A 13,164-nucleotide genomic window follows, 5' to 3' on the forward strand; every position below is an offset into this window, starting at 1 on the left:
TATTGCTGGTCACTACTGCCAGGGTACTTAGGCTGGGGAACAGCACTTGAGCACTTCCTGAAGGCAAAGCATCTGGGATAGCTCAGATGAGACATTGATAACATCTAAACTAACCCTGCTGTTCTCCTTAGCAGCCACTGGCATGAGTTCAAATGCTCTGTGATTAGGGGTGCTCTGTGATAATTGCCTTTGGAAGGTGGCAGGAAAAGGGGCAGTAACCCCTTTCAGCTTTTCAGGCACTTGTCCATGCATCCAGTATTTATTCATGCATGTAACAGCAGGCCATACCTAGTAACCCAAGAGATAAAGGTGTTGGTTTTAGCTATTCCCTATTTCTGGAATTCTCAATCTGTAAAATGGATGTATTGAAAGCAAAACTGAATTAATTATCATTAAAAAAACCCCTAAATTCTTAGATGGAAGCATGGGAGAAAAATTCCCAGCCACTGTGATAGCCTAGGAGCAGAGAGGAACCTGTCATGCTAAGACAGGCTATGTCGAGGGTGGCCTGGTGCCCACATTAGATTACATCCATGGGGGCAGGAGCAGATGGATTCACGTGCCTTCCCTCCCACTCTGAAGAGGCTGAGCACAAAGCCAGCTCTGGCACAGACATGCTTAGTGCCCTGTTAAGTTTACTGCATCCCCTCTCTAAATTTGCTACCTAAAGCACAGCATTGTGCTGATGCAGCAAAACAGTAACACATCTGACTGGGTATGGTTTCACACTGTGGGACCTCTGGCACCAGTGGGTGTTTAAAGAGTCCCTGTGCCCCCTGGAACTGCATTCCTGCTCCCACACTTCACAGCCCTGCCCTCTCACTTGGGCTGACAACTGTTGCTGTAGCTCTGCTGGAGACTGGATCAGCAATCTGATCTGTTTTTAAAGCACACTTCACTTTTTTTTTCCCCCTTTTGTTGCATTTTTCAGCATTGTTGACTGGGCAGTCATTATAGTAGGTTGGAGTGAATGCCAGAAAGGAGGAGAGTCTCCTAAAGTTTATTTCCTTATCAAAGTCTACAGTCCCTTAACTCTCTGCCCCTGTGGGTGAGCATGGGGTTTGTGGGCTTGCCCTCACCCATCTGTTTGGGCATTCTCTGAGTTACATGGATGCCTGGAATACTTTTTAATTTCCAAAGCATGAAAGTTTTGTATCTAAATTTGCTGTGGATCATGTTCCATTATGAACATACTGAATGGTGAAGAGCACGTAGGCCCAAGGGGAACAACTGGCATTTAAAATGGGGCCTCCAAACAGTGATTCTTGTGGGACACCAGTACAAAAATAAAATTAGTATTTTTAAGGGTCCAGGCATATTCTTTGAAGTCATCATTATTGTTCTGAGCCTGACTTCTCTGGGCTGTCTGTGGAGTAGAGAGAGCTGATCACTTTTAATTGTGATGCTGAGCAGGAGCCAAATTTATTTACTCTGACCTGTCTTGTCAAAGAGTCTCTCTCTCTCCACTGGTCATGAAATGAGACTGCAGAGTCAAGAAGCTAAAATTAAAAACTGTGAAAGTAGCCCTTATGGACCATTAAAAGTCCAGGACTTAGAAATTTTTCTCTTAAGTTTTAAAAAAGTGCAGTAACTCCATTTGGAAGGTACTTGCATCCTGAATGAAATCAACTAGATATGGAGAACCCCAAAAGAGAAGTTTCCTGTTAATAGTATTGGGAAATACTTCTGTATTGCTTTTCTGGGAAATGGAAAAAATGTTAGACCATATGATCTGTGAATCTGCTACAAGAAAGTTAGAATAAAAAAATAAATTAACATATAAAACCAAAGCAGAATAAAGAAAATTGGACTAAAACCTTTGAGAAATTGCTTTGCTTTACCTTTTCACTAGACAGTTTTTATTGTTTCTGCTTCATTTTCTCTTCTTTTCTGCCCTCATCCCCAGAAAGCTGTAGCTATGTGCATCTGAGGGGTAGAAGCTATATTCCACCCAGAGCCAGCAGGCAGTGTAAAAAAATTACTGAAGTCTTCTGTTGACCTGTGGAAGAAAATTATAGGAATGAATCAATGCCTTTTTGTCACTGATACTTTTCAATATTTTAGCAACTTTGTTTTTCTTCCTTGTCTTGTATAGGAATCATTTTTGTTGTTGTTGTTTTATGCTAGCAGTTTTGTGAGAAAGCAAAGCTGGAAAATCACTTGAAAATCCTCCCAGGGCACAACACAGAAAATTCCCTCTCTTGCTTTTTCATTCTGTATGTGTGTACATACAGATATGTAAATCTAAACAACGATGTAGTGATTATGCAAATCTATTTATTGATTGCCTGAGAATCAACAATGCCTCCTGAGTATTTATATACATTTATTTTACATTTGAAGAAATTTGTCTTTACTGTATATACATATCAGACAGCTGATCAAAATAGTGAAGTGACTTGGCTTCACCCAGGAGGAGGGAAGAAAGAGAAGTAGCTACATGCTCTACTTGCCATTTGTTTTGGTTTTTTTTGTGGTTTTTTTTTTTTTTTTTTTTTTTTTTTGTCTGGAAGGGTTTTGTTTTGAGATTTGCATTCTTCCAGAGCCAATAAGGCAGGATGCATGGAAGGCAGGCAGTGTAGTATAAGAAATCTGGAAAATTAGTGCAAGATCTGAAGGGGAAAGTGAGAATTTAGCCACTTATATATAAACTTGAATTATGACACTAACAAAATAAGTATAGGGTAGTGTTTGGTTACATATTTCCTATCACATTTGTTAATTCTATAGGTTCAAATGACATCTTGAGTCACGTCCTACTCCAATTTAACATGCATCTCTAGTCTCAGAGACAGCAGCTGCTCTTGTTCTGTAAAAGTTCCCCCTGGATTCAGGCAATTTTAAGTAGCAGAGTGACTCCATTTTCTGCTGGCACCTCAACTGGCATTTGATGTTAAATTGAGGAAATTCCTCCTGCTGCAAGTTCCTCCTGCTCCTTGCCTAGAACACCCGTGGGCCCCCAGGCAGACACAGCTGCTTTGGAGAAAGGCTGGAGGTGACTTTTAAGTAGGGGAGCAGCTGGTGCCTTCCCTGCTCCATTGCTCCTTCGGTGAGAGGTGACTGGAAAGTCAGTCTGCAGTCTCATCTCCTTCCTTCCCAGGGCTGCACTCTCCTTATAGTCTCACTATGTTTTTCTGAGTCTCTTGACTCACTTTTGAGAGTGATTTAACATTACCACCACACTGAAGTGATCTGGCAGTACATTTTGGTGTTGAGAAATTAGGTGGTATCACTTAATTACAAGTGATTCTGAGCCAGCTTGTGGCAGGGATTCCCAAATTCCCTGTGTTATAGGTATTCTCAAGCAGTCTTGGAACAAATTGAAACCCCAGAGGTAAAAAAAAAAAAAACAAACCCAACATTTATATGAAAGATACTTAAATGTGTGTATGCTTCAGAGGTGTGAGGCATTACAGCCTCGTGGCCGTGGTTCTGAGCAACTTGGCAGGAAGCTGTGCAGCTCAGTGCAGCTCAGGAGGTGCTGTGTCTCCTGAGCTGCTCTTCATGTCTTGTCTGGGCTGGCACTAGAGGTAAATTCCCAAACATATCTAGTTTGTACAGGGGAATAGTACAGGGGAAAATCTGAGTAGCATTTTATTAAAAACCAATACTGTTAATGTCCTGTCGTTTCTTAAAAACTGGGGTAAGACCCCAATGTTTTTTGGCTTTGTTGTATTTGAAAACTGTTAATACTGATACTGTTCAAACTTTCAATATTTCCCTTCATGTTCTCTCTAAAACATCACCCTAATAGGTAAAGATTTAAAACTGTTACAGCTACCCTGAGAGAAGCCTTTCAGCATGGAAGGACTGAAGTGACCTTGACCTCAGTAACCTTCATTTCTATTGACAGAGTAGCACAAGCATGAGTTTGAGTTTGTTAAAAAATGAACCCAGGAGAACTCTGTGTGCATAAAAAATTATAGTAAAAGTATAATTAATTTATTAGTTACAATGTGTTATTTATAGAAATGTGTGATTAAATAAGATGAAATTAAAAAAATACATTTTAAATACTACTACTATATCTATTTTTCACCTTAGAAATCGTGGACGGCAATGTGAAAATGACACTAGGTATGATCTGGACTATCATCCTTCGTTTTGCTATTCAGGATATTTCAGTGGAAGGTAAGAGTAATAAAATGATTTTAAATAATTAAGAAATGTGTTTAAAGGATTTTAAAATGAGTTGTGAATAAGTTGTGTTTTAAAAATAATTTTTTTCACAGAAAATGATACTGTAAGTTCTCTGCCTGGTGAGAAAATGAATTTCTGGAGAGAAAATTATTTACTCCTTATCTTGACAGAGACCTTGAGCCAGCTTTCTAACTGCAGAAGTTATGGTCATGTCTCTCAGCTACAGAGACAGAAACATGACTGTGTTTCTGAGCTTCTGAGCTGTAGCCTTTGTGTTTGGTTCTATTTCCAACATAGATTTTTTTTTGTCCTATCCATTTGTCACATTCTTTGCAAATAAATATGATCTGATTATATCCCCCTTTTTTCTATCTATCATTTTCCCCCCTCACTGTTTCAGATTTTTTTTCTTAACTTCCACTTGGTAACTGGCTCCAAAAAGCATGTTGTTACAGAACTCTTTAAATCAAGTCTATGCTTTGAAAGTCTAGAATTCTAGAAACTAATCTCAATTTTCAGCAAAAGTAGAATTGTTTCAAGCTCTGCATGTTGTCCTGAACACATAATTGGGATATTAATTGTGGACCTAATGGTTTATTTAATAATTTCTGACCTTTACTTATGCACTCAGATGCCCATAGGGTTCAGATAATAAATGTGTTTTTTTGGCACTTAAACCTCCCCATAAGCAAATGAACTGAGACTATGAGCATATTTCATGCAGGCACCAACACAATTTTTATGTCTGTTTGCATTATATTTTTATTGGATATCTTTCTCCAGTGTACAGTCTACTGTCCAAAAAAATACAATTCCTCTAATTTCTGACATCCCAGAACATTCTGTACAGGCTGAGACTCTAATCTTACCTGATCTCTGCATTTTAATGAAATGCCAGTAGTCCATTTATATGAACAATTTATAGGATTAAATGCTGGTTTCTGCCATTCAGTTTCAGATGGCCAACCACATTCAAGATGACAAGACATTCATTACTTGAGCACTTTTAAAATTTTTCTTTTTTTTTTTTACTTCCTTGTGTCTTTTACAGAGACCTCTGCCAAAGAAGGGCTGCTGCTGTGGTGTCAAAGGAAAACTGCTCCTTACAGAAATGTGAACATTCAGAACTTCCATCTTAGGTAATCTTCCATTATTTCGAGAGACAGAAGCAATCTCAAAAATGTTACGTCAAATTTTCCCCACAGTTTTGTAGGTACATATTTGATCAGAGAATTTTTCTCTTCCCTAGACCTTTTTCAAAATCTCCTCCTCTGTCTTCAGAGTGTTATTTTGGTTAACCTTTAGCATTATTTACTATGACTTCCAGAGTTACTATTTAAAAGAAAAAGATGCTGCTACATTTAGCATTACCATATTACATCTTTAGAGGTCCTTTGTATTATGTAGTAATTCCTGAATACTGTAGCTTAGTGGCAAATTACTGCTTTCAAATGAGAGCCACACAGAAGTTCTTCTGGCAAAAAGACCAGTGTGTTGAGCATGTGAATATCTCATGATTATGATGAATCAGTCTGTATTGTTTTGCAGTGTACATTACTATAAGGAGCATAAAATGCACTGAGCACTGTAAACACATTTGTTTACGGAATCAGGCTCATGACCTAAGCTAGAAAATTTAGTGAAAGCTTCAGCCTTGTGTTTCTGTGTTTTCATTAAGAGTTAGAATGGGAATTCCAGGCCCTACACAGTCTGCCTGGTTTGGGGATTTGGCTAGTTCCTGAATCTGTGCCACTGGCCTACCTCTCTGAAGTACATGACTTACCATGTGCACTGTTTACCCAGGTGATCTTCCCTTCCCTAAGAGCCTTCTATATTTAAAACAAGAGCTCTATATTAGTGTTTTGAATTGATTCTTAATGTGTAGTACCTAAAGCACATTTAGTGACAGAGAAGATACAGTGCATACATATGTTACAAGATGAGAAAAATTTGTCTGATTTACAGTCCCTGTACTGCCTTTCAGAGGATTTGTTATGTGTTAGTTTCCTAGAATATGCAAAGATATTTTAATAGAACTTTTTATGGATTGATGGTATACTGTAAGATACAGTGTCAGAATCTTAGTGTATTTATGTACATACACTGGTCTGATACATGATATGGGGAAAACATCTTGAATGGAAGTACCTTGATTTATGTTTGTGTGGATTATTTATGTTTGTGTGGATTGGCTCTTACAGTGCTACTTTGCAGTGGGCTATCCAGATCATTACATTTTGCATCTTTTGGGAAAAGAAAAAGAAATTGTTTGGTGCTCAGTTTGATTTGGTTTTACATTCTAGATGATTTTATATTATACAAAGTAGGTATATTCAGCTATTCTGCTTGATTTTGTTACTTTTTTTTTTTTTTGGAGATGGTTCTATTATTTGAAGGACCTACCCAGACATCTCAGTAGTAGGGATTTTAACAGTGTTAACATGCTTAGGCTCACACAATTACTGCACAGGACAAGACCTCAAACCCTCAGTCCCTGTGATTGCTTAAAGTCTTTACATAAAGTATCTTTCAGAATAATTGCTTCTGGCTGAAAGAAACCTCTCATAATCTTTCCAAAAATATGTTATTTGTAGCTCCACTCATTTCCCGTTCTTGCCACAAAAGGTAGCAGGTCTGAAGTCAGGCTGAAGTGTAAGAACTCAGATCAAAGCTGTCATATGTGTGAAGTGTTTTAAATAAACTGAGCTGATTGATGATTTCTTACTTCTCTAAGCACTTGGCTGTGCCAGTAAAATTCTCAGAAATGACAGAGGAAAAGCCAATTGCTTCAGCAAATTCAAGTAATTGCAGGTTTGCTCTCCTTTTATTTTTCACAAATACGCTGTGAGTGTAATGGGAGATGATGCACTTTCATGGATGAATGTGTACTTGAGCTGTCCTAGAACACTGCATGAATTAAGCAATTGAAATCAGGGACTGTTGCACACAAAATCTACATTGCCTAGAAAGTATTTGAAGTCTACGTGGAGCTTATGGAGTATACCTTAAGTGTGTATGGACTGCAGAGTAAGATACGTACTATAGAAAAAGGAGTACAGTAACAGAGCAGCTCAGAGAGAGTTGACAGGATGTAAGTTCAGGATTTGACAGAATTCCTGCTTTAATTTAAGCCTTGAGCAAGGATCAAACTGTAAAATGCCGTGACTTTATTAACTAATTTTTTTTCCATTTTATTTTTTGCTGGAAAGCTGGAAAGATGGCCTTGGATTATGTGCACTTATCCACAGACACCGACCTGATCTTATTGACTACTCCAAGCTAAATAAGGTCATCAGCCTGGGTGGTACAGCATGCTGTCCTGCAGTGATTTGGCTGGCTTCTGGTTTGCTTAGCATGTTTTCTAAAAGACAGGCTGAAGAGTGCATACTAATTCTGACTGACTTTCTAAAGTCATTCCCAAAAACCCTCAATGACACAAGGGAGAGGACCTCCTGACTGTCCTGTGTCCTTTCCTTCCCATTACAATGACTTCAGCATTTAATTGCCAATAATCTGGCCCTCAGATTCTGGCAGGTGATGAAGTCTTTACACTGCTCAATATGGATGTTAAATCAAATAACATTGGAATTATCCATTTACCACTGATAGTATTGTCCATCCTGTTTTTATCTGGTGTAAATGACTGGAATTAGCAGACCAGTAAACAATGACATGACAATTAATCCTAAAATTCCTTAGAAAAAACACTGCTCTTGCTAGTTAGGAATACACAGTAAATTACTAGTCTTACATATTCAGGAAGTATTCACTGATTCTCAGATCTACTCTTCTACCAGAACTTCCAGTGGAAGTTGAAGCAAAACTGCAGTGGAAGCATAAGCTAACCTCCTTAAGTAGTACCTCATGGGGATTAAAAACTATTTTATTGCAGTGTGCTACTTATGGCGAAATCCATGTTTTCTAAAAAGATACTTTGGTTTGAGAGGGAGAAATGAGGAATGAGCAGTCATGTCCAAATTTCTTGGTATCATTACTGAAGGAGAAAAAAAACCTAGAAAGAAGTAGAATGTTGTTTCACATTAGCTCTCAATACATACATGATGTTTTCTCCTCTCTGGAATGAATGTAAACACCAGTTTCATGTAAACCCCAGTGCAACAGAAACATCAGTCATGGTTTTAATCTCTTGTGTGCAACTTTGCATTGATGAGAGACAGTGGTAAAATATCAACTGTATTTTTCCATTCCATGCCCTTTCATTGCAAATTGGTTTTCTAGGAATCAACTGTTATTAGAAAGTCCTTGGTGAAGAATAGATAAATTAATTAACTGAAACTATTTTAAAACTTAGTCTGCTTTATATGTTTAAATGTTCAATTTATGCCAGAATTCCTGAAATGTGCATTGATGAAAATTAAATGAACTTAGTACTGAACACATTAGACTTTAATTTAGGCAGCTGTTAAGATACCTTCATATCTGAACCAATGGGCAAAATATTAGCCATCAATACCAGCTTGTTCTCCAATTCTATATGCAGCCTTTCCTACAGATAAACAGAGTAATGGAATGACTGAGCTACCTGTCTCTGTGCATACGTGCTTATTATGCATGAACAGAAGTGAGTTTGATTGAATCTGTGCTTTGAAAAGTGGTACGTGGTGCTGAAGAACATCACAGTTAACCATCCCATAGATGAGTGCTGAGAAAAGGGAACAGAACATAAGCAGGTCTGCTTCAATGCTACTATTTTCCTCTTAGAGGTTTCCAAAATAAGAACAGGTCAGGTTTCAAATTGAGGCTGAGCTGTTGCACATAAAGCACATGCAGAAAAAAAAAATCCTAAAATAGATCTTGCTTTTCTGGCCTGGCTGTGTTTGATTGACTCTTCATTTTGGTTACATTAACAGCTGTCTTGGTGTCTTGTTTCTTACCACCTGCATGCTGTCCTTTCCTTTTCTCACCAATATGTTTTGTGTGAACTTGTAGCTGGAAAGATGGCCTTGCTTTCAACGCCATTATCCATAGACACAGGCCTGATCTCCTTGACTATGCCAAGTTAGATGAGGTATTTCTTTAGCTGTAGCAGAGATTTTTAGTTACTGTGGCTTGTAGTTCTGTTTAAAAGGATGGGTGATGGGAATCTCCAATTTTTCAGAAGCTGCTATGATTTTAAAGCAACCCTTTACCAGTGGAGCACTATTTACTCATGCACTTAGTACCAAGCACACAAACAGGAGGTGCTCATCACTCATTCATAGGCAAAGTGCTTTAACCTAGTCAATAGGTTTCACTTAGATTAACTGTCTTTTTGACTTTTCTTCTACAAAATCTGTGCTCTCTATCTGAGCTGTGCTCGCTGCTTGCTTTCTCTTTCCTTCAAAAACCAAAATCTCAATACCAGAGGAAGTGCTTGAATTTCCACAGCCCTAAAATTCTTTTTATAGAGGCATTACAGATTTTTATTTCCAAGCCCAAACTGACAGATTTCCTTGTTCTCCTTATGGAGAACAATTCTGCCTGTGCTTGCTTCTTCTCATGCATGCACCTAACCAGCAGAGATCTCAGTGGAAGTCATATCCCTGTGAGGTACTGTGGGTATAAAACAGGCAGGGCTAACTCTGTGTTGAACAGTCTCATTTAGCCTGCTGGTCCAGTGGCATTTAGTGCCTGTGTTGCTGCTGTACTTCATTCAGAAATACCTCAGAACTGAGGGTGCACTGTTATCTGTGTTCACCTCCAGAATGCTTTTTCAGCAGAGTTCTAGCTGTAGAGAAGAGCTTATTAAATTTTCTTTGGAAAACATAGCAGCAGATGGACCAAAAGTTTATATACCTAGACTCTGTTTTTTGAAGAATACTTGTGACTCCAGTTTACAGTTTGTAAAAATAGAAGCTAAGTTTTAGTGTACCTACTCTAGTCTTGCTTCAAAGAAAAAATTCTATCTTTGACTCATTGTATTTTTTTCTTTAATGCAGGATGACCCCATAGGGAATATCAACCTTGCCATGGAAATTGCTGAAAAGCATTTGGATATCCCAAAGATGTTGGATGCAGAAGGTGAGAGTTATACCTTACTGAAGTTTGTGTTGTTTGAAAGCAGGACACAGTAAAATTTCTTTTTCTGGTTTTTTTTTTTTCCTAACAGATTTCAGTATTCCTTCCATATGAATCATAATGTAGCAACTTGCTTCATTTTCAAAAAAATATTTTCATTCCTTTCTGGCATGCGTTGGATAATTTCACTCACTTTTCGCTTTATTATTTATTGTTTGTTAATGTTTGCATTTATTCTAGTGCTTTGGACCCTAACCTCAGCACATGGTCCCACTGTGTTGAGGTAAAATGCAGGATCAAAAGTTAATACTTGCTTTTAATAATTCAGATTTAATAAAGGGAAATATAACTGTTAGCAACCTAAAGCATATTCAGTTTTTTAAACATTTAAGCAAAGCCAAAAATAGAAATAGTAGAAGTACTTTCAAAGCCTTCAAAATATATACTGACACATGCCTCACCTCCTAAGAAAGAGAGCTAGGTTGAGGGAAGGATTTTTTTTTTGTTTGTTTTAGTTGTAAAGTTTTTGCAGTGATAGTTTTAACAAATAATTCATGTGTCTCCAATTATCTTGAGAATCATACTCTGGGCTAAAAAATACTGCCAAACTACTGGAATATTCCTGCATTAGCTCAAAGCATTCTTCCCCAAGAATGGAGACTGAGCTCTGGTGGCTTCTCAGTAAAGCAGTGATAAGATGTAGTCAGTCTGAGTGCTCTGGATGGGAATCATCCAGAGCATTCAAACTGACCACCTGCTCCTCTTAAAATCTTCATTTGGAAAGTTAGGCAGGATGATTTGGAAAATCCAGGCTGTAATCTCTTCATTGAAGAGTAGTTTCACGTTCATGCTTTAAAACAAATTGTTTTCATCTTTTGAACTGCAATTCCCCTTTCAACAACACCACTTAAATATTTTGTTCTGAAATACTGTGCAAGGAATAAACAGAGAAGTGTTGTCTTCTTGCCATTGAGCAGCTTTCTACATTTTTTCCTCTTCTCTTCATAATCAATATAAGAAACCTTTTATTTTCCTCACCAAATTTTCTGCACTTTCTATTCCTTATCTTACTGTTCTCCTCTTGACAGGGGAGGAGGTAATGAAATTATATTCCTTTAAGTATTCATGGTCACTTTTTTCCATCTTTATTTCCACTGTGCTCTCCATGGAAACTTTGCAAAATTTCACAGCTATAAAGTAGATGCAAAATCAGTAAATATATTGATCCTGAACTTGGAAATCTCACTGTTAACATTAGAAATTTTCACTCATTCCAGGGTCTTTTCAAGTCAGTATCTTCCCACTCCTTTCATTGACAGGAATCCATGCAGTTTGCACCAGAATCATTCATTACTCAGCCATAACTGCTGTAAAAACACTTTTTCCTGCCTTTCTCTGTTAAGTATTGAAAAGGTCCATTTTTACCCATGGATGCATACCTTGATTGCAGCCACTTTATATTTTCACTCTCCTGCCATGGTAGGGACAAAGCTATTAGCCAGCCAAGCCAAACCCTCCTGTGATTTATGCTATTAACAAAAAAGATGGGCTGGCACAGGGATTGCAGAGCTGCTACTGTCCAACTTTTCTTAGCACAAAGTGTATTTCTGGACTGCAGGAGTTGTACAGGTTCCCAGTATATGCCAGTACCCTGTCAGCCCCAGGGACCCTGTGCTGATACACACTGAGTGCAGTTCTGGTTTGTGACTGTCAGTGGCTGCGTTTAGCTCTGCAGTAATTGCAGTGATTCAGATGAAGTTGCTTTGGAGCGGCAGTGAAGCTGAACCCAGCAGATCTGCCAGCCATGCCATCTGCTTGGAAGTTTCCACAAACCAGAAGGTAGCAATACCCTTCTGTACTGTCTCAGCCTTCAGATGTTTCGCCATTTCAGGGAGAGTTGTATCTTTTGTGTTTGCTGATTCCTAAAGCTTATGTGGCTTTGCACTCATATCAGTAAACAGATTCAGCAACCTGAATAATTGTGTATTTATTTGGTATCCTTACAGCACTGAGGTGGCACCATTAGCATAATCAGATGAAAGTACCTTGTGAGAATTTCTGAGCAGTTAACCCTCTTCTCTCCACACAGATGTAGTAAACACTGCCAGACCTGATGAAAGAGCCATTATGACTTATGTTTCCTGTTACTACCATGCATTTGCTGGTGCTCAGAAGGTGAGATTGTAGATGGATCAGATCTCATCCTTCACCTTCTGTCTTGTTTTTTTCAGCAATTTTTCCTTTTCTGATCTTTTCCTCACTAGTTACTAGAACAACATCTTAGAGCTGAGCTCATTTCCTGTCGCCTCTTTTCTCTGCGAGCTGCTGTTTTGGTAGAGCCAGTAGTAGTCTATCCATTTGTTCCATAGAAACAAACTTTCCTGTCTCATCTTTCTGCATATTTACTAATAATATCCAGTAGTTTTTTGACAGCTAGTTACTGAATGGGAGAGGATGATGTTCCCCTTAAAATGAATTTTGTGGGCATTTTTTTGATGCACCATTAAAAATGTAAGATGAAAATAAGCTCAGATGGAAAAACAATTGTAGAATTCCATCTTTCTTCTCTCTGCTGGATATTATTTCTGCTACAGATGTCACAATCATCATAACATGCTCAGAAAATAAACAATTTTCTTATGCTTTCAGGATTGTTTTTAAAATGTTAAATGCTTAATGGTAAGTACAAGCAGCAACATCAAATGATGCTACTAAGCAAAACAGAAACATGTATAGACATCTCAGACAAGCTCTGGAATCATGTCCTAAAGAAAAGAAGGAAAGTTCTAAAAAGTAAGGAGTTTGGAGTTGGGTATACTTCAGGAATTGGTAATATGAAAAATACTGATGCTAAAAATGCTAATGTGCAACTTCCAGAGAACATCTCCCCAGACTGAAATGTAGTCTGCCTTTCCTGTGTCTTAGTCAAAACCCCCACAATTTAAGTCACCAGACATATGTGTGCCAGTTCTTAAGCAGACAGTCCTAGTAAAATCAGGGTCACCC

General features: G+C 38.1%; 1 protein-coding gene across 5 annotated transcripts in view; it reads left to right on the forward strand.

Moving 5' to 3' along the window:
- ACTN2 (actinin alpha 2) overlaps positions 1 to 13,164 on the forward strand; it is a 67,008-nt gene that overhangs the window by 26,442 nt on the left and 27,402 nt on the right. For 2 of the 5 annotated variants that reach the window (XM_050973172.1, XM_050973169.1), the window contains exons 4-8: positions 4,045 to 4,131; positions 5,192 to 5,279; positions 7,350 to 7,428; positions 10,080 to 10,161; positions 12,248 to 12,333. In XM_050973172.1, the coding sequence (XP_050829129.1) occupies positions 4,045 to 4,131; positions 5,192 to 5,279; positions 7,350 to 7,428; positions 10,080 to 10,161; positions 12,248 to 12,333 (422 nt within the window). Of the gene's footprint in view, positions 1 to 4,044; positions 4,132 to 5,191; positions 5,280 to 7,349; positions 7,429 to 10,079; positions 10,162 to 12,247; positions 12,334 to 13,164 lie in introns of those variants that run through there. The other 3 variants (XM_050973168.1, XM_050973170.1, XM_050973171.1) reach the window with 2 other exon arrangements.

Source organism: Serinus canaria, chromosome 3 (genome assembly GCF_022539315.1).
Source record: "Serinus canaria isolate serCan28SL12 chromosome 3, serCan2020, whole genome shotgun sequence".
NCBI classification, from domain to species: Eukaryota; Metazoa; Chordata; class Aves; order Passeriformes; family Fringillidae; genus Serinus; species Serinus canaria.